Source organism: Sciurus carolinensis, chromosome 14, assembly GCF_902686445.1.
Source record: "Sciurus carolinensis chromosome 14, mSciCar1.2, whole genome shotgun sequence".
Lineage (NCBI taxonomy): Eukaryota > Metazoa > Chordata > Mammalia > Rodentia > Sciuridae > Sciurus > Sciurus carolinensis.
This window is the reverse complement of record NC_062226.1, coordinates 24194740-24215696: the sequence shown is the minus strand read 5'-3', so window position 1 is coordinate 24215696 and position 20957 is coordinate 24194740. Positions and strand designations below refer to the sequence as shown.

The following is a 20957-nucleotide window of genomic DNA, read 5'->3' as shown; positions in this document are numbered from 1 at the left end:
TTGTTGGAATGATAAAAACTGCTAAGCTGTTTTCTGCTAAGGACATGGACACAATTCTTTTCATGTAGAGTCAGCATTTTTAACCTAATTTCCTGTTGTTGTTGTTGGTTTTTTGTTTTGTTTTGTTTTTGTTTTTGTTTTTGTTTTTTTACTTGATTGCATAAACTAGGGAGGCAGAAAAGCAGATTCCAAATGCAGGCCTAGAAGTCAGATTGTCTATGGTAGTGATCACGTGATCAGTAATCTTCATGGTGCAATGAAGATTAAGGAAAAGAGGTAAAGATCAGTTGGGTTCAACCCTATCAACAGCATGAGTGAATATGCATAGGATTATGAAACATTAATATTCAAAAGGAAACTAGTGACCTCAACCTTTTATGGCCCAGTTGGCTGGGAGATAGGGGGACAGCTGTTGACTTAGGGAGATGTTCTGGGAAACACAAAGTTTAGGTGTTTGCCATTGCATGCCAGCTGATGGTGGGTTGTCCAATTGGTGTTTAAACGTGTTAATCCTGATAGCTGAATCAAGGTATAATTCATGAAAACCTTCAGTTTCACTAGATCCTCCAACATAGTAGTTGCTATAAGCAATCAATCAGATTTATTGTTTGTAAAAGGTTAAGGTGAACTATAATTATTTAAAACAAGATTCCTTCCCCAAAAGCATAGCTCAGCAATGCATACAATTCTAAAATATGATTCTAATAAATTAAAAATCTATTAAATCCTTCAAAAAACCCTAATCCCTTCTTAAAAACTGCAATGTTTCTTTTCTTCTCTTCCCAATCACCAGAGCAAACATGGTCAATTTTAACTGGACTTACATTTGGCTAAAAAGAAAAAACATCAGACTTCTGATTTCAGTGTTGATTCTCTGGTTTGGGAATTCAAGCAGCTACCTATTACTTTCTTTTTAATTCCTTTCATTTCAGTTATTACAATGAACAGTAATGGCACCTAAATAGAAGAGAAATAAAAACCAGGTCATATTCATCTCCTGGTAAATTGGTCTGGTAAAAAGAACGTGGTGGGGGTGTTTGCAAGCACAGCTTAATACACGGCCTTGCACATAATCTGTGGGTTTTAATTATCCACTGTTGTTCAGAACCTGGTGTCTATGGACTCAAAAGAGGCCACAGATAGGCTCAGAGGTAGTGTAGCTTATGAAAATAATATTGTGATATATGAATGTTTCTAGAGAGGTGACAAAGTCCCCTACCTGCCTCTCCATGTAGGCCTTAGGACCTACTTGGGTTTCTAATTCCTACAGAACCTATTTTTACCGTTTTATATGATTCTTTTTAATGCACTTAAATTGTCTTTTAAAGTTTTCTTATATTTTTTGTGTGTGATTTATTACAAGATTTAAGATCTGGGAAGACCCTTAGCAGAAATGGTGATGCAGTTCAGTGGTAGAGTGCTTGATAGAGTGCTTGCCTAGCATGTGTGAGGCCCTGGGTTCAATCTTCAGTGCTGCAGAAATAAATAAATCCCTCTGCATTTGTTCCACTTTCAATTATACCTCTGTGGACACTCTGTGTTCCCCACCAAGGCAAATCCACTGGATAGTCAAGAAATATTGTGAATTCCTCTTTTGCACATGCTTTCTGGGGAAGAATTCTGCCTAAACATTCTGAGACCATTGGCTGAACAAGAGCCAGTTACTCAAACAAGAACTTAGAGATGAACCAGAGTTTAATTTCCTTTTCATTTTAAAAAGAAACAAAACATCTTTATTTTATCTTCTCATCAAAGTTATTCTGATAATTTTTTCTGTTATAAAAACTTCCCATAAAAGTGCTATATCTTACTATTTGACCAATGACAGATGTGCCCATGCCTTGGATTGCCTGGTGTATGTAATTTTTCACTTTGGATTTCATAAGAAATAAAAATGTGATCCTGGCAGTTCTTCAGAAAGTTAAACATAGAGTTGCCATATGATCTGCAATTCCAAGAGATCTGAAAGCATATGTTCACGTGAAAACTTGTACATGAATGCTCACGACAGTATTATTCATAATAGCTGAAAAGTAGGAGCAACCCAAATATCTATCAACTGATGAATGGATAAACAAATATGGTATATCCACAAATGGTATATTATTCAGCCATAAAGAGGAATGAAATTCTGATACATGCTGCAACATGAATGAACTTTGAAAACATAATGTTAAATGAAGAAGCCAGTCACAAAAGACTGCATAGTGTATGATTCCATTTATGCAAAATGTTCAGAATAGGCAGATCCTTATATAGAAATTCATAGACAGCAAGTAGACTAATGGTTGTCAAGGGATGTGGAGTGGTGGTAGAATTAGATAATGGTGATGTTTGCATATAAAACACTGACTTGAACACTTTAAAATGGTTAAAACAGTGAATTTTATTTGAATATTTTAAAAAGCTGTGATCTTTGAGATGGTGAAAAAAAGATAACAATGATGTCAGAATGGTCCTGTGCTATTTGGGGAATATAAAATTCTGGATGCTTCCTGGTGGGGACTTCTGAATGTTCAGACTTTGTTTTCAAACTCTTTATAAAGATCTATGCAATTCACAATCCAGATAACTGTGGATTGAGGATTCCCAGACCCTTGCAGTAACCTACTGTGACCACTAGGGGTCTGGGTCACAGATGGAACCCTAGCTCTAGAATCTTAGCAAAATGATTTCCCACCCTGGACCTAAGTGTTGTATGACCTCAATGGCGCTGTTGGTTTGATTTTAAGTCATAAAAAGGCGAAGCAACCATATCAGTTCCTTTTAGTCACTACCAATTTACCCAATACAATTTTATCTCAGGTCACAATGCCAAGCACCCATCCTACATTTGAGTAGGCAAATAACCAAGACAACTGATGAAACCATGGAATCCTCTTGATTTTACTCATTAGAGGTGAGCTGCCAAAGGTATTGGGTTTTCATATACAGTAACAGCCAGACTTTCAGTGACATTGACATTTCAAAATACCTGTGAACTCAGGGGGAAGAGGGAAAGAAGCAGGAGACAGATCCTCCTGGAAACAGCAGCCACAAAGCCCATGCATCCCTCATCAGAAGCAAAGCAAATCAGACACATACGAAATACTAGGTTTCCTGGCTTCCCCAAGAAGTCTTCAGTCATGTCCTTGGGGGTTCCATCAGATAGCTGGAGGCAAGGGGTGGACACTTCAGAAAGCAGTTTAGAGCAGGAAGAGGCTGCTGCATTGGCAAGAGGTGATAAGCCCGTGCTGCACAGGAACGTGTTTTGTGTTGTGTGCACAAGATAAAGAACAGTTAAAGCTGTTTTAAAAGTACAGCTGGGGTCATGGGGGTAAAAAGCCCCCAAAACTACGATTGCCCCAGTAACTCCACTGAGGAGCAGACAGCAGTAAAAACCAACAATGAGAAGAACGTGAGAGCCTGTAAAAGGTAGAGCCAAGCCCTGTACATTTTGATAGCTCCTGGCGACATCACGGCAGCATACCAAGGTACAAAAGGGGCTGATGTTTATAGGGATGACCATGACTCATTAAGGAAAGGTTGAATACTCTCCAGTGTACTCTGTTTACTAAGGCAGGGAAGTGTGTAATACATTTATGAAAGATTTCCCTCAAAAAATATTAAAATTTTAAAGTCAGCACTTAAAGGGTTACTCCTCAGTTATCTGAATATTTGCTCACTCATGACAATGCTAGCAAATGAGGCATTACTTTTTTTTTATAATCATTAGTATCAAATTATTGGCACCATTCAGTTGTAAGGATAGGGACAGGAGAGCAAACTCTGTAACATAAAAATACAGTTCTGATACAAATGTACAAGATCAGTTCCATTTAACAAGCAGTCATAAGAAATGGATGGACAGTTTACACACAAGGAAATACAGCTAGTAAATCATCACATGGAAAAGTGCTCAGCTTTTCTAGCAATTAATGAAATAAAACAACTTTTCAAGAACAACTATACACATCTGTTAAACTAGTGAAAATAAATAAAATGGCAAAACCCAATATTGGCAGAGCTATTGGTAAATAGAAATGCTTATACATTGCTGGTGGCATCATAAATTTTAGGGGGATTCAAGCATTCAGAGAGGGTAGGGGGTGTTAAACTAGATGACCTTTAAGGTCCTTCCAACCCAGAGATTGGATCTTTCTAGAAAGCAATTTGGCAATATAAAATGAGAGCTATAAAATATTTCATGCTCTTTGACCTTGGAATCCCTCTTTGAAGATACTCCCAAGAGAATACTCCAAAGAAAGGAACATATTTTTTTACAAAGACATTCATAGCAGCACTATTTATAAGAGTGAAAAATGGATATAACTCAGATATCTAAGGGGAGAGGTGAGGTTAACCATGTTACATGGGTATAAAGATATTTAAGTTGGCAAGAGTAGGATCTGTTTGATAAGGAGATAAGGGTTAGGCAGAGAACAGAACAAGAGAATGTACACACTGACCTTAACTATGTAAAAATGTGTGCATGTTCATCAAGAAAGCTTGGGGAATAATTTAGAGTGATACTTTGTGGTCGGGGGTTCTTTTATTCCTGCAAAGTTGTTCAAGTGCATAATAAAAATTTAAAAACACATTTCTTGAAACTATATAAAAAGAGAGCAAAGTTTCTTCTGGTCAGGGTTCTATCAATAGGACATTAATCAATCAACTTTAGAAATGGTTTTCCTTTATGGAAAAACCAAACGACTTTCCTTATTGAACCATCTTAATCCTATATGGATTTTTAGACAATGCAAGCTAGAATTTCCTACTTTGGGTTCAATGATAAATTTTGTTTATCACAAATAATAACATATCTGATGAATTCCCAAATAAAATTATATTGCAGGTTAAGCTAGAGAACTTTTAGTCATGGTGATTATACATATATTTTTAGTTCATTTACTCATGTCTGAATAAAAATAAAGGACTTTATAAGATCTGTGTATTTATCGGTGTCAATGAAAAAAGAACAGTAAAGAATTATTCTCTCATTAAAAATTACTCTTTAGCAAAGAGTCAAATCTTGATGCAAGTTCCAATCATACAAAATCACATGGATGAGATTGTTAGTGAAGGATTCCACGCCGCCTTAGCCCCTGTGGTTTTTAACAGACACACACAGGGACTTCTGAACGGGAATCCCCGTTTTCCCATCTTTCTGCTCCTAGACGTACCAAATCCTGTCTGGACTACACTGAGCCATAGAAAACCTCTACTGCTCAGGAGACACAAAATAACTTTCCCAATGCAAGTCAAGCCCGAAGTTGACTTCCGCTCGCCCTGGAGACCTGGGGAGCACACATCCGTATGTTGTGCCAGAATGAGCACACTACGCCCGAAGAAAGAAAACGGACAGAAGGCACCATGCCATCCTCCAGGCGACAAGGGGAGAATTTCACAGTTCGGTCATCAACAGTCTTTTCATCATTTTCTCTCTCTCCAGTTCCTGCCGTAGTGTCTCTGCACTAAGAAAGAAAGAAAAAAAAAAAAGAGTGACAAAATAGTGAGACAGACCCTCAAAAATTGCAGGAACACATAGCTTCAATGTCATCTCCCAAGTTCCTTCTCGACTTTGCTTTTTAGGACCCCCTCCATTGGCTAGCATTACCATGACTTGAAATTGACCGCTGACGTGTTTCCTGGCTGGAATGTGAGCATGTCACTCATCTCTGAAACCCAGAGCCCTGTATAGCACCCGGTCCACAGTGGTCACTCTGTACAAGTCTTGAATGAGTGGGAAGATGCCCAGGAATTAGATTTCTTTAAATCAAGTTGGTTTCATATGCTCTTTGTCCCAGAGTTTAATCTGAGTACTGTCTGAAGTAATGTTTGCTATGGTTTAAATATGTGCTGTCCCCCAAAGTTCATGCATGAGACAATACTAGAACATTCGGAGGTGAAATGACTGGGTTATGAGAGTCTTAACCTAATCGTGCATTAATCCTCTGATAGGGATTAACTGGGTGGTAACTGAAGGCAGGTGGGATATGGTTGGAGGAGGTGGTCACTGGGAGCAGGTCTTGGGGATTTATATTTTGTCATGTGGTAAGGGGTGCTCTGTCTGTTTGTCTGTCTGTCTGTCTGTCTGTCTGTCTGTCTCTCTCTCTCTCTCTCTCTGCTTCCTGGTGCCAAGTTCTGAGTTGCTTTCCTCTACCACACTCTTCCACCATGATGTCCTGCCCCACCTGGGACCCCAAGGAAAGGATCTGGCCATCTATGAACTGAGACCTCTGAAACTGTGAGCCCCCAGATTTCTTTTCCTCCTATTCTTGTTAGGTCTTTGGGTCACCTAAGTGGAGAAAAAGTTGATTAAAATGTGACTTAACATAATTTTGTTTCATGAATGGAACAGAATGAAGTAAAATTGGCTATTGTGAGGGGTCACCTTGACTGCCTGGCCCCTTGCATCCCATCGTCAGTCATGTACCTGTGAAACTTGTTTGCACTGTTTAAACACACATGCACACGCACACACACACACACACACATACACACATACACAACTGTCTGTCTCCCTTCATCCCCAGGCACTAAACCCTGTAAGGGCAGCACTTAACCTGTTTGCTCACTATACATCCCTGGCACCTAGAATACAGCTGCCCCACAGATGTGTCAATGAATCCTCTCAGGATAAATGAATGAAAGGAGCAGGAGGGTTGCAGGTGGCACAAGCACAGTGAACCTCGAATCTGTGCCTGGTTTCCCTGTCACCAGAGTTACCTGCAGGTGCCCGCTGCTCTGATTTACCTGGCTGCCAGAGAAACAGGCTTCCGGGTGGTGTAGATGGTCTGTACCGTGGAGACAGTCTCTGTCAAAGGCCTCAGGGCCACCGCTGGAATCAGTGGGGAAGACTGGCCAGGACAGCACTGTAATTTACTGTCTCTGAAGTCCGCCTGGAGAAGACACAGAGAAGAGGAGATTGATCTCCATATCCGAGTTCCATATCCCACAGGCAGCTGCGCTCTCTCTAAGCCTCACTGTACCTGCTCCTGTCATTTTTTAATAATAGCTAAAATCAATGGCCATTTTAAGTGATTTTGCTTTGTGCCAGACACTATGCTAAGCACTTTACATACATTACCTCTCTTGACAACCTTTTAAGGCAGAAATCATATTTCATCACATCTTAGATACCATCAGTTATAAGACACATCATTTTTGTGTGTACCACACAGAAAGAAAAATGTGGCATTCAAACTTTGTCATGTTGTACCCTGTAGTAAACATTCTGATTTCAAAGATGTAAAGAGGTTAAAAAAAATAAATAAAAAGTGTACATCTTAGAATTGATTTTATGGAAAAGGAACTTGAGAGGCTCAGATAAGTTAAGTCTTCTCTCCAAAGTCATACAGGAAGCAAACATTAATAGCAGTATTCAGAAAGAGAGTTTGCTAACTCCATAACTGATGTTTTTCACCAATTTAGCCCACGTTTGGGGGATCAAAAGTATGATCCCCAGGCTAACAGCATCAACATTATTTTGAAAATTGGAGGGAAAAAAAAAATGCTCAGGCCCTACTCAAGTCATTGGAACCTGAATGTCTGGGGATGAAGTCCAACAATAAAAATTTTATGTCACTTTTAATACAAAGTAAAATATGCTTATTACTTCTACATAGAAAGCTTAGAGGATCTATGTTAAAGTGGATAAATGAAGAAATTCCCTAATCCCTTACTGCTGTCATCAGTATTTTCTCATAGTAGTTTCTCCTATACATAGTTTTTTTTTTTTTTATTATAAACAAATGGGATACATGTTGTTTCTCTGTACATGGCGTAAAGGCATACCATTTGTGTAATCATAAATTTCCATAGTTTTGGTTTGTTTTTACACCCTTTGAATAATACCACCAAAGTATGTAGTTTGTTTGTTTGTTTATTTATTTATTTATTTATTATTATTATTATTATTTTTTGCGGTACTGGGGATCGAATTCAGGGCCTTGTGCTTGTGAGGCAAGCACTCTACCAGCTGAGCTATCTCCCCAGCCCATGTAGTTTATTTATTTATCTTTTGTGGTGCCTAGGATTGAACCCAGGGGTGCTTAACCACTGAGTCACATTCCCAGTCCATTTTATGTTTTATTTTGAGACAGGGTCTTGCTAAGCTGCTGAGGCTGGCTTTGAACTCTTGATCCTCCCGCCTCAGCCTCCCGAACTGCAGGGATTACAGGTGTGTGCCACCACGCCTGGCCAGCTGTGTATTTTATAACTTGACTTTTTATGCTAGCTCTTGACCCTGAACTTGGAGAAAGTTACTTTCTCCAAAAGAAGAGGCTCTGATCATCAAATGGGTAATTACTTTCTTAGGGATTATACAGAAGGTGAGTTGTTCCTCCCAGGCATCCATGGAAACCACTGAAAATATCACGCAGAGTTTAAGTTCTGTAAGGACATCTGAGTTGGGCAGTGGGGAGAAGGTTTATCTTTGAGGGTGGGGGCTTGCCGAGTCACAGAGAGCTTGCCCGGATATGGGGCTGGGGCAGTCATTTGAGCTGCTCATCAGCTCACCCGGGCTCACCAGCTTCCAGCCACATGGTAGGACTGCACTGCCCCCCTGAAGTTAGCTGTGACCATATCCCCTGCTTTGGGCTGGTGCTGTGTTCCCTATCTGTTGAAAGACTCAAGAGCCAGTGGGTGGTTGATTCCTCCTCCGGCTTCTCTTTCTTTTTTCACATACTACTATCCTGAAAATCTTTCTCCTCTGCCACTGTGATTAGAAACATTCCACCTGCCATGCAACTGCTACATTAGCCTGGATCCCCAGAAAGAGAGCACCAGAGAGCAGATTCCTTAGTCTACCCAGGGCAGACGTGCAGCCCGAGTAGGAAATTCCCTGTGTTGTTTGGAAGCACACACAGGGTTAGCCTGTGCCCCCTGATCCAGCAGCTGGGGTAAGAAGTTGCTTGGGTGGGGGTTGGGCATCTGATGCCGAGGCTGAGGGACATCTGCACTGATGGTGCGGAGGCAGAGGTGCCTAAGAGGGCTGGGGCTTCGGCATGACCACAATCCGCGCAAGCGGTCTCCCTCTCCTTCAGTGCCATGCATTCAGGGTGGGCAGGGGTGAGGGGAAATCTCAAGAAGGTCCTGGAAGAGCCAGCCAGGTGGCACACACCTATAATCCCAGCAACTCGGGAGACTGAGGCAGTAGGATCACAAGTTCAGGTCCAACCTCAGCAACTAAGCAAGGCTTTAAGCAACTTAGGGAGACCTTGATTCAAAATAGAAAATAAAAAGGGCTGGGATGTGGCTCAGTGGTAAAATGCCCCTGGGTTCAATCCCCAGTACCAAAAAAGAAAAAAAAAAAAAAAGTCATTAAAGAAGCAGTAAAAATTACTAATTCAATCTCAATCCTAAGTACCTATCTTTTAAAAACGCTTTTAATACTTGTTAAATGAGGAGATAAATGAAAGCACTTTCTTCTTATTCTGGGGAAGAAGTACTGGGGACTTCTTCCAGAGGTACTCTACCATGGAACTACATCCCCAGCCCTTTTTATTTTTATTTTGAGACAGGGTCTCACTAAGTTGTTCAGGTTGGTATTGAACTTGCAATCCTCTTGCCACAGCCTCCTGAGTTCCTGGGATACAGGATACACCCCCATCCCTGACTTCCTTCTTCCTCCTCCTCCTTCTTCTTAGGATCAAACCCATAACTTTGTGCATTTTAGGCAGGCATTCAACCCCAGCCAGTGAATGAACTTTCAGTGGAACAAAGGAAATAACAGAAGGACCGACCCAGCTTAGGAAGAGGACAGAAATTGGAGCCAGTCAGGGGCCCTTATCCTTGATGGACCAACATCAAGCCTCATCCTTGATGGACCGGCAGACTGCCTGTTCAGTTAATGGGCCCAGAACAAAGCAGAAACTGGTCAGCTAACACCATGAGTTTGGCTAACGTTACCCACCATCTATCAGAAATTCTAATCATTACCTCCCATCTAGTCCCCTCTGCTGAGTTACTCACTTAGATATCCTACAGCCTGTTTCCTGTTTCCAGCAGGTCTTTCAAAGGCAAACGCATTATCTCTCCCAGTTTTGTCTTCTCTCAGGTTTGCTTATGGACCCACTGCATTCTGCAAGTCAGAAATCTGAGAACCATTTGTGACTCTCTCTCCACCATCCCGTCCAATATCCTACCAACCTCCTACTTATTTCCTCCATCTCTGCACTTCTCTCCACCTCTCCAATCAAAACAGTGCTGGGTTAAGCTCTCTGCCCTCTCTCCCTTAAGCCACTGTCCTAGATTCTAGACAATTGTTGTAGATCCACTGTCTGGACCCGAATGTTCTCCTACTGTGATCACAGGGATCCCTTCCAAAAGCAGCTGTCTGCCACCACCCTGCTTAGAGTCCTTTGAAACCTTCCACTGCTCTTAGGGTAAGGATCAGAATCCCTCCTGCGGTCTGTACAGTCAAGCCTAACTTTGTCCCTATCACGTTTCTCCCTGCCTATGTCCCCTTCCTCCTCTCACACCTCAGACCCCTTCGGTTCTGCCATTCAGTCCCTCTGGTCTTCTTTTCAAACCCCTGAATGCACGATGCCCCCACCCTGGGCTCTGGCCCATGCCGTGCCCCGCCTGCTTCAGCTGCCTTCCAGCCACTCCTGCCCAGTTCCTAAAAGTCCCAGCGTGACTTCTGACACTGGCTTCCTGCTTTGTCCTGGCCCCCAGCTTTCAGGAAGGGCTTCTCCGAGTGTCTCACAGTAATGCCAAGGCTGGGCGGGAGGCCAGACTGCCCCGCCACGGCCAACGGAGGCAAAAGGAGCGGAGCTTCCAGCCGGGGAGCTGTGTCCAGCAAAACTGCAGTGAGGCTGGAAGGGGGTCAGGGCAGTGCAGCTAACATCCCGGCACAGCCCTGCCGCCCTGTTTGCCCATTAAGAGGCAGGAGTCGGAAGCAGTTCCTGACCCCAGAAATGGACCGTTCTAGGAGCCTCTTCTTTTCCTTGCCTGAACTACTGGCGCCTTCCTGCTCTGCTCATCTTCTGAAACCTGAATCAGCTCCCTCCCTCCATGCCCATGGGATTGAAGCCGCCTTGGGTAGTGACCGTCACCCGGCTCATGAGATTACACTCAGGGCCACCCCTGGCCACCTCACAGATCCTCCACTTATGACCGAAGTCTGAAGAATCATACTGTCAGTAGGAATTGCAAACTGATTCCTTGGAAGAGAAGAGAGTGAGAGGAAGGGGGAGAGGAGGACATTCTCATGACCATCTCCACTTATTTAAAGTAGAGGCTGGTGCTCAGAGAGGAAAAATCACTAGTCTAAGATCACAGCATGCTCAGATTTGGATCCAATCGCCTGAAGTTGGAAACGGGAGTTCAAACGAGTATATATACATAGGTGTTCACAGCAGCACCATTCACAGCCCAAATCTCCACCAATGATGAACAGATCATCACCAAACTGCAGTGTATCCGCACAGGGGAATATTACTCCACCATGAAAAAGAAGTGAAGTGCTAATACAGGCTCCAACATGTGTGAACCTCACAAAGATGATACTACATGAAGACAACACCAAGGGCCCCAGGTTGTATGACTCCATTTGTAGAAAGTATCCAGACTAGGTAAATCCACAGAGTAGAAGGCTGGTTGCCAAGAGCTGGGGGTCAATGGAAAAAGATAGAGTGCTACTCATCAGGTATGGGGTTTTCTTTGGGGTGATAACAATGTCTTAGAACTAGACAGAGGTAGTCATTTCACAACATTGTGAATGTACTAAGTGCTACCAAATTGTCAGTTTAAGTAAGTGAATTTTATGTGAACCTTGACTCATAAAATAAAACAGGCAGACCCCAAATCCCAGCTCCTTCCCAACCTGAGTTGAACAGTCCATGCTGTCGTCCAGCATCCCACAGAAAAGCACACCATGTGGGAACAGCATTGTAAAAGGCAGATCTGCCCTCTGGATCTACTTACGGTAAACTGTGGCGCAGTGCTAAAAGGATCGGGAAACGGGCTCACCGTATCAGCCGGGAATGTTTTTATCTTCAAAAAAGAGAAAGACAAGAGGGGTTACCTTCATCTGAGAAAACAAAGTTTTGAAATCTTTGGCAGCACACCCTTGAGACTGAACGGAAGGGTGCAGGGACCTCCGCGGAGCCCTGGTCCCTCAATGCGGGCTGGTGGTCACGTCTACCTGCTATTGGACCACGGGGCTGTGCTTGGCAGGGAACAGGATGGGGTGTCCTTGGTGGCTCCCCTCCCCAGGGTCTGCCTGGACCTTCCAGGCATGCTGAATCCCAGGCCTGATCCACAAAAGGCCACATTCAGGGTGGATAACAAGGCAGCTGTAGCTGCCCAGAGTGGCTTCTGAGGGCTTCTCCAAAGCCGTGGGGAATGGCAAGAGGCTGCTGGAAGGTCACATCAGGGACAGTCTATCACTGTGGGCAAGGTATAAGAGTCTGGGTTAATAAGGCAGAATGTACCCCAATGCTCGGGGTCACTGCAGCACCAAACTGGTCTGAAAGAGGCTGGATGCCCCCAGCATGCTGAGTGGTAGCCCAAAACACCCTTGGCTTCCGTTTCTTTTGTCTTTGGCTTCCTGGAGGCCTTGGGGAATGGGAGGGCTTGTTATTCAAACCAGTATACCAGCAGGTCCAGCGCCTGGCGGCTCTGGCCCTAGCTTCGTCTGCAATCCAGGGGCTCAGAAGCCACCTGCACAGTGTGTGCACCCTGTGCCACCTGCATGCAGAGGGCTGTTGCCAAGACACCTAGCACTCTCTGCCCAGTGGCAGCAGCCTCGTGTCTCACAGGGTCTTGCCCATGAACCCTGGGCTGGCACCTGGGGCTCCTTACTGCTAATGAGATAAGACAGGGATGAACAAGAGCACATTAAGACCCAAATTGGCTGAGGTTTTTCTGAACATACAGGGTAGGTCTCAAACAATATGGGGACCATGGTGTCCTTACAATGTGCACCGAGATGTGCAGCCCAACCCTGCTCCCCTCCCCCCAGATCAATATCTCCAAATTCCTAGAATGGGCCCCACACTGGAAGGACTCTCAGGGTGAAGCCTCGTGGTACATTCTCCTCGCCACCCTGACAGGTCAACAAGGTGCTCTGGGACCAATGTCACAGGAGAAGCAGCTGCAGACAAGCGTTCAGACCATCGTTAAATAGAGGGGAAAGAACTTTCTTATTGCTATTAAAGAAATGTGAGAGTCAGCAACCTCAAAGAGGTTTTATTCCTGCTGTGAATGACAACACTAGACCCCAGCAGTTACACGCGTGTTGCTCACGCTGTGGCAGAAGAAATTCACTGTCTACTGATGGTACTGCCAATTGGTCTAGCCACTTCACAAGGGGGCAAAAGCCACGGTCACACAGTGTCACCCAGCAGGGTCTAGCCTGATACTAAAAGCTACGTGCATGTTCCCTTGAACAGTGACAAACTGGGACCAAAGCCCGTGTCCCACAGTGGAGGATTGGTTAGGCAAATGGGGCCATTCACTGGATGAAAAATAGTCACATGCAATGTGGCAACAAGAACCAGAGAGAAATGACACAGTATTAAGTGAAAAGAGAGAAACAGATGATGATGGGCTACTTTGATTTAATATGTGAAATTATGAATGAATATGGACACATAGAAGGAAACGTGAAAAGACAAAAAACCATGCTAGGGTGGGATTAAGGGTGATTCCTTGTAAACTGTTAGGTCGCTCTGCTCTTATGTCACTATCTTGATAAACAGCAAGAGAAGACATGTTTAATTTTTTTTTTTTTTTTTTTTTTTTTTTTTTTTAATTTTCAACTGAAATGACACTTTCTCTATCTGGTGAGTAAGTACCGGAACTTATATTCCCCCCTTGAAAAAGCCAAGGATGCTCATCAAAATTCTAGGCAAACAAACTCTTCCTGGTTCTTGGGAGCCATGACTGAAGGGGTGGGACCACAGCTGAGTGCCCCAGTTTGACCAGGGCCGGCTGGATTCCACACTCCCCATCCATCCTGGGCGAGAGCACCTGCCAGCCAGGCTCTCTGAGGTCTGGCGCTGCTGCACACCCGTCCGGACGCCGCCTCGCCTGCGCTGGCAGGCCCCTCTCCCTGCCGGTGTACCTACCAGCCTCGTTTTGATTGGAGGGTACATGCAAACTCCAGTGGTCTCTTCCTTCATGGGGAGAGAGAGTGGAGGAGAGCAGCGGGAGTGGGCACAGTGGGGGTTGCTGGCGGGCTCTGCCTGCTCACGAGGAGAGGAGAGAACGGGAGGAGGAGGTGGTGAGATAGGGAGGAGAGAGAGGAGATAAGGGAGGGGAAAGGAGAGAGAGATAGCACAGTGCAAGACAGATCTGGCAAATCCAGACTATTCTCAAGCCAGCTTTGCCCGCAGCTTCCTTCCAGCCTCTGGCCAGCTCACGCTGGTCCCACCCGCCACCCTCCTCTCCTAGCCTCTCTCCTCCTCTCTGGCCCTCACCTCTCTTCTCCACTATATGAGCCCTGACACTCCAGAACCCCCTTCCCAAGGCTGGCAGGGAGGAGCCGTCACCTGTGCCAACACGCAGGACTGGTAGCTGCACCCTGGCACACCACAGGGTTTTGAAGCACTGCCCAGAGCAGGTCAGAGAGAGCCACCGTGAATTAGCAATGCCAGCCATGGGAGCCATATGCAGACTGGCCACACGCTTGAGAGCATTTGCCTTCCATGCCTGCCCCCACCCGCCCCCAGGTTTCTGCTAAAGAAGGGCAGGTGCTGTGGTGTGTAGGTAGAGGTCCAGCAGAGAGCACTGGGAAGGAGGCCCGCCCGGAGAGGAACACTGACTTCAGGATTTCACCTGTCATGGCTCTGGGTTTGGAAAACAGACTGACCTCAACCCACCTCCCACGCCCAGGTGCCCAGGCCTTGGCGTTCATACTGGCACTGATACTTGCTGCTTAGCTGGAATACACCAAGCACTGTGAGAAAAGTGCCACGCCCTTTGGAATGCCAACTTCCCCACCCTGGCCCTGAGGATAGCCATGCGCCAGCAGAGATCCAACAGCTCGTATCGGTGAGGATGAGAACGGAGAAGAGATGCTGCCCGGTGTAGGGGAGGGGGGTTGCTGACAGGGTTACTCTGGGTTTCAGGGAGGGACCATTTGCTCCAGAGGATAAATACACACATATTGAGCTCAAGAGAGGTTCCTGAAATAGTTGGTTTCATCCCACCAATGAGGAATAAAAGACAGCCTCTGGACAAGTTTCACTGAAAAATAATCAAGAAAATTGTAGGCCTCTTTTCTCTCTCCAAATTGATCTAACTCTGTCCCCTTGACAATGGTGCAGTGCTGGACAATTCCCAAAGGGCTTTCACAGCCAGAGTCTCTCAGTGCTCTTCACAACGGACTTCTTCTACTCTCCACATATGGGAGATGCATAAATTGCATTTGCAATGTCTGAATCTGGGTTCTAGATTCTCTTTTTGATTGTTTCTCAATCCTTTCTGCAGTAATAAGTGAATCCCTTGTAGGTACCTGTCCTTAAGTTTGACCAGCCTACTGAAATCCTCCCACCCTTTTCTCTGTTCCTCAGGATAAATCCCACCTGCCGTAAGATGGTGTTGGAGGCCTGCAGGAAGCTGGCTCCTGCCTGCCCTCCAGGGTCAGTTCCTACCGCTGCCCCAGTGCACCGATGCTTCAGCCAGAACCAGCTGCAGCAGGGGCCCTCAGGTGACATTCTGCCTTTGCTGACATCAGCAGGAACTCAGTGTATATTTTCTGAAGAAAATAAAAGTTGGCATAAGAGACCGAGAAACATGGCTGTGTTTCCTAGAGGCCAAAATGTGTTTAATCTGAAGATTAAAATGAATGACTTAAGGCTTTGCTTTCCTCGTAAATGTTGATCATTACATAAGCATTTCTGACCTTTCTAAATATGCACCTGAATGGATTTCAACAAAAGAGCATCCCTGGACTCTTACTAAATCCACACCCTTGGCTCTTATCTTAGTAAATGGGAAGGAAATAAGATAATGCATGTAAACAGATACTATCTTGAAATACCATTTTATTCCCCCACCCAAGTATGTCCTCTCCTCCTTGGGGCTTTCCCATTTGCAGGCTGCTACCTTCTTCTGTAACTGCTTGACTTTTGAGTTTCAAAATCTGACTCTGGGGGCACAGAAAGATTCTTGGCACAGACTGATGATGAAGAAAATGAGTTTCTTCATCATCTAGATGAGAAAAGAGACTGCTGGTTTGAAGATAGGAGAAAAGTCAAGCAAAGAGAAAAGGGGAGACCCTGGTAAGTCTTGAGCCAACAGCTCTGGGTCCCTCTCCATGGCTGAGGCTGCAAACAGGGATTAAAGAGCAGCAAGGACTAGCTCTCAGGGAGAGCTGCTTAGGCCCCAGGACAGCATGACCCCAGGACAGCATGGCACCCAGTATGTTGGAATTCACATCTCCCAGCAGGACAGTGATCACTGCTGACCCAAAGGGCCACAAAGGAAGCAGAGTGTCCTAGATGTATCCCTAAAGGCTGACACTGTGGAATAATTTATTTCTTTCCCCCTCCCTGTACCCTGGTGAGCACAGATAACCCACAGAGCTGCAGAGGGGCACCCTGATTTGGCTGGAGATCAAATTTTGGCCCTCCTAGAAGAATGATGTTCAAAATAAACACTGAGCTGTTGAGCCGAATGGGAATCCACTTCTGACCCCCAACCCAGGGCTGTCCCTGGGCCCTGCATAGCCTCCCTTGGCCAGGCCAATGTCCTCCCTAACACTTGTACTCTTCACTACCATGCCATGTGCCAGAAGGCACTGGGTTCTAACTGGCTCTGCTCCATAAGTCAGGTGAGTGGTGTACAAAGTGCAGAGATCCAAGAGAGAGCGGAACACAGCAGCAGAGGGGTGCATGATCTGCATACCTGGGAGCAGCGGTGGGCTCTGCATTTCCAGAGTCAAGTCTGTGAAAGCCTCATCAATTCCCCTCCTTGGTGCCACCAACACCCCCTGCCGTGCTCTCTCACATCCCAAGAGAAGAGAGGTGCTGCCACTGGCCCTCTTCCTTGCCACCCTCTGTCCCAGACAGGAACTCTACGTGATCATGAATTCTGATGCAGGAACTGGGGACGGCAGGCGTCAGGCTACAAAGGCTGTCTGGCTTCTGATGGCTAAACTGAGCTACATAATACAAGACTCGGGGATTAGAAAGCGGTTTGGGGAAAGGAAGGGGAAATGCTTTAAGAGTGAAGCTGGAAGGAGCATTTCTGTGGAGAGTTCGAGAACCCAAGCCCTTGGAGCAGTACAGGAGGCCACAGACGAAGGAGGAGGTAAAGCCTTCGCCGTGTGGTGCAGGGATGTTCATCTGATCTTCTCGAACGTGTTTTGAGAGATGCCGGTTCGAGATCAGGTCTTTTTGTTACTCTTGCCTCTTTGGACTGGGCTTCCTTAAAAACCACTCCAAAAGATGAGACCTGATTCCAGGTGCCCTGGGTGGAACGTTCCTGAATAAAGGCAGGAACATTTAGAACTATTCCAATTTCTCCAGTTCCCTATCCTTCCAATGCTGGCTCAAGGATTATGAGAACTTCAGGAATCTTAGCTGGAGGGGGCTAGAGCTTGGGAGGTGACTTCCCAGGAAAGTATTCATGTGGGATGGGTGTCACCCGGGAAGTTTTGACACTCTTGCCCCCATAAAGTGCTGCTCCCCTTCCAAGGAAATGCTGAAGGAAGACCCAGAGATAAGGCCAGAGGCCAAGGGCACAAAGCTGGCAGCCCAGGAACCACACCTCATCCAGGCTGAGTCTCTCAGACCAAGGTTCTGAGCACCTCCCATCCCCACGCCCCACTTAGCAACTCTGGGGACCAAACCTGGGTTGACAGCTTGGAGATGGTCCCAGAACTTCCCCAAAGCCTGGACTGTGGAGAGCAGGGTGGAGGCCAGGGCATCTGGCTGGATAATGGGGAAAGAGAGACACATCCTGGCTCATACCATCTGCGACTGGAAAAAGTGCTAGAACCGAAGTTCAGGGCCTGGGTTCCAGTCCTGACCCTGACACAGGCCTGCTGGGCGATCTGATACAAGTGTCTGGCCTTCTCTGGGCCTTGGCTTCCCCATCTGTAGGGGAGGAATGGGACGAGATGGCCCGAGGCACCACTCCCACTGACAGATGACAGAGCACGAGGAGGTCCTGGCTGCTGCTTAGGCACAGGCCACTTCCCTCTGTCCCAGCGCCTTCCTGCGGTGCATTCAGACGCCCCTCTGCAACCTCCCCCAGCAGGTGCAGGATGCTGACCTGCAGAGGTGAACGTGGCTACGGACGCACTGGTGCCTGTGATCCCCAAGTGGGAGCAAGTCTCCAGCCCCAGTCCTGAGTCCACTCTCTCCTCGGTGAGGCCAGAGGGCTGTTGAGATGCTGAGAGGAAGGGAATGGAGAGAGGGGGACCAGCCACAGGGAGTAGCAGATTGCCCAAGTCCCCAGCTCCTCTCTAGGATCCGCTGACACTCACGGGAACAGGATTCATTCAGAGCCAAGTGTAGTCGGAGAAGGGTACTAAGGAAAGCCATGACAGAGTGGGCTCTTGCCAACATGCCAGGCACCGGGAGGCCTTCTCTCCAAGGGCTGCTCATGCCCTGAGATGAAGGGCACCCAGCCGGAGCACACAGATTCACGCAAACCTCAGTGGGCAGCTGTGTCTCAGTGTGGTACAAGGACATTCCCCGTCCAGGCCCGGGCAGTGCGGCACACTGAACCCTATTTAAGAGTTTAGTCAGAGCTGCCCAACACGCAGGCAGGGTTTCCCAGGGAGAGGACTGAGCTTCCTGGTGCTGAGGGGTGTGAGCAGAGGTGGGACTATCACTGACTTTGGGTCAGCAGATCTCTGAGTCCCTGCCACATGCTGCTTTCTTCCTCATCTCAGTCTGTGACATCCAAACGAAAACAGATAATATAATTCCACAAGACATTAAATTATTAGCCAGATTCCCAGTACAAGTCTCCAAAGAAATCCTACCACTCCTGGAAAACCCACTATGTATTATTTTTATGAACTGCCCCTAGCTCTGAGATCCACCAGACCCTTTACTGAATTCTCAGTACTTTGGTCATGCTTTATTTGCTACATAGACTGTCTTGGTTCATTTTCTTCACCAGGAAAACTCCTATTCATATTCTGAACTCCATGAGCCTCCCATTCCCCATTGCCCCCAGGCAGGGTTAAATATTAGGTCCCACAGAAGTGGCCGTTCATAAGGGGGCAAAGGATGATGAAGAGGTGCGGAAAGGGTCTCCACTTCTGGGTTTCCACCTCTGAAAGGCAGGGGGAAGGGCCCCCCTCCCACCTGTGAACAGTCTGGGCCACCTGTCTAACAAGGAGGCTGTGAATAATTCTGCAACTTTGACTTCAACACAGGAAGGGCGTAACTCTGAAGGCTCCCAGAACAGGGGTCACCCACTGTCACTTCTCAGCTGTTTATCCAAAGGTGCTGCCTCGAAGCTCTCAGACTGCACCAACCCTCCAGATGAGATGTGCAACTGTGTCCATGGTTTCTTTATGCCAGCTGGTCAGCAGTGGTGGGAATCCCCTTGCCTGGACAGTGCTGTGTCCCCCGTGTCCTCTCTTGAAAGCCTTCTGGAAATCTTTCCCTAATACCTTACTCCTCCTCCAGCAAGTGGGCCCTGAATGCCTCCCACTTCTGTCTCTCCTGAGCATCTTCTCATGTAGCGCATGGCCTTTATCGACCCAATATCCCCTCCAGCCTTTAGCTGTCCTCTCCACCCCCACAGCCCAGCACGTGGCCAGACACGCAGCAAACCCTCTGGAGAGAGGTTTCGACTTGGCTCACAGCCCAAAGTGCTGACTTAAGCTTAGCACAAAGTGGACTGTGATTTATGCTCAAGTACACTCGGGTACCACACTGAGCCCAGCCAAAGGTATATCCAATAATAATACCTTGCACGTCTTTGTGGCACTTTCTGTTCTCATAGGACACACCTACAAGCACATACGCTCTCATAAAATTCTTATAGTTCTCCTGTGACAGACGATGGCATCCTTTATCTTACAGAAGATGGAGCAGTGATTATCAATGTCAAGGCTCTTAAAAAGGGGAGCAGAGACTGCAGACAGGACTTGGCTGTGTGACTTCTGGTTCAGTGCTCTGTCCTCTAAAAAGGGTTTCTCACCTGCAAGAATCCCACAAGGGCCACTACCCCTAAGGGGAGACCTGTATGCAGAAGATGGATGACAGTCAGAGGCACAAGGGGCCTGGAAAGCCAGGGTACAGCTTCGAGTCACTGTTTTAGACCAGACAGATTGGTGGAAGCAAAAGCAAGAGACGGGTGGGCATGCAGGGCGCAGCCCAGGAAGCCACAAAGCCAAGACCCAAGCACGGAGAAGCCCTGTGAGCAGCAGACAGGCGAGGGCAGGACCCCACTCCAGAGGAGAAGCAGCCCTTCCTCCAGGGCTGAGAGGCGCGGGACCCAAGGTGCCTGAACCCCCACCCCAGGAGGTGCTCCCTGTGCCTCAGAAGAACAGCCCTCCCTGTAGCAGTGCCCACTTTCCACCCGGACCGCTGCCAAGATGTTGCTAGGGGCGGTGGCTTTTCAGGTTTTAGCAAAATGGGAAGTTTACCAGAGGAGTGGCTTCTGTGAAATCCATCAGGAGATCGCCCGGCTCCAAGGTAAAGGTCCCTCCGCGCTCGGAGGGGCTCTGTGAAGGTAAAGACGGCCCATTAGTGACGTTTCTGGATCGACAGCAAACACACCAGAAAGATGGAGCTTCCCACCCCTCCTCTACCACTTCCTAACGCTGAGCTCCTCTGGATGCCCATCCCTCACATCTCCCTTGCTCAACAGTGTACCAAGTGTAGAGACTGAACCCCAATTTTTTCTTTTTCCTGGAATCTTTCTGGATAGAAGTAGGGCATGGTGTGGGGAAACTGTCCTTTTTAGAGCTGAAAACAACTTTTCTTAAGTTTTCCGAGTGTTCTTTGATTGGTCTTTTGGGGAAAGGCTTTAAAGAGTCCTTTGAATGTGTACCC

The 20957-nt window shown here is 46.5% G+C and overlaps 1 protein-coding gene across 7 annotated transcripts in view; it reads right to left on the bottom strand.

The window, feature by feature from the left end:
• Positions 1 to 2366: 2366 nt before the first annotated feature.
• The window catches only part of Epb41l4b (erythrocyte membrane protein band 4.1 like 4B), a 131790-nt gene continuing 113199 nt past the window's right edge, over positions 2367 to 20957 (bottom strand). For 2 of the 7 annotated variants that reach the window (XM_047524308.1, XM_047524309.1), the window contains exons 22-26: positions 20549 to 20626; positions 14058 to 14174; positions 11911 to 11979; positions 6736 to 6881; positions 2367 to 5448 (exon numbers count right to left, since the gene is read on the bottom strand). In XM_047524308.1, the coding sequence (XP_047380264.1) occupies positions 5241 to 5448; positions 6736 to 6881; positions 11911 to 11979; positions 14058 to 14174; positions 20549 to 20626 (618 nt within the window). In that variant the 3' untranslated portion in view covers positions 2367 to 5240. Of the gene's footprint in view, positions 5454 to 6735; positions 6882 to 11910; positions 11980 to 14057; positions 14175 to 20548; positions 20627 to 20957 lie in introns of all 7 variants that reach the window. The other 5 variants (XM_047524311.1, XM_047524312.1, XM_047524313.1 and 2 more) reach the window with 3 other exon arrangements.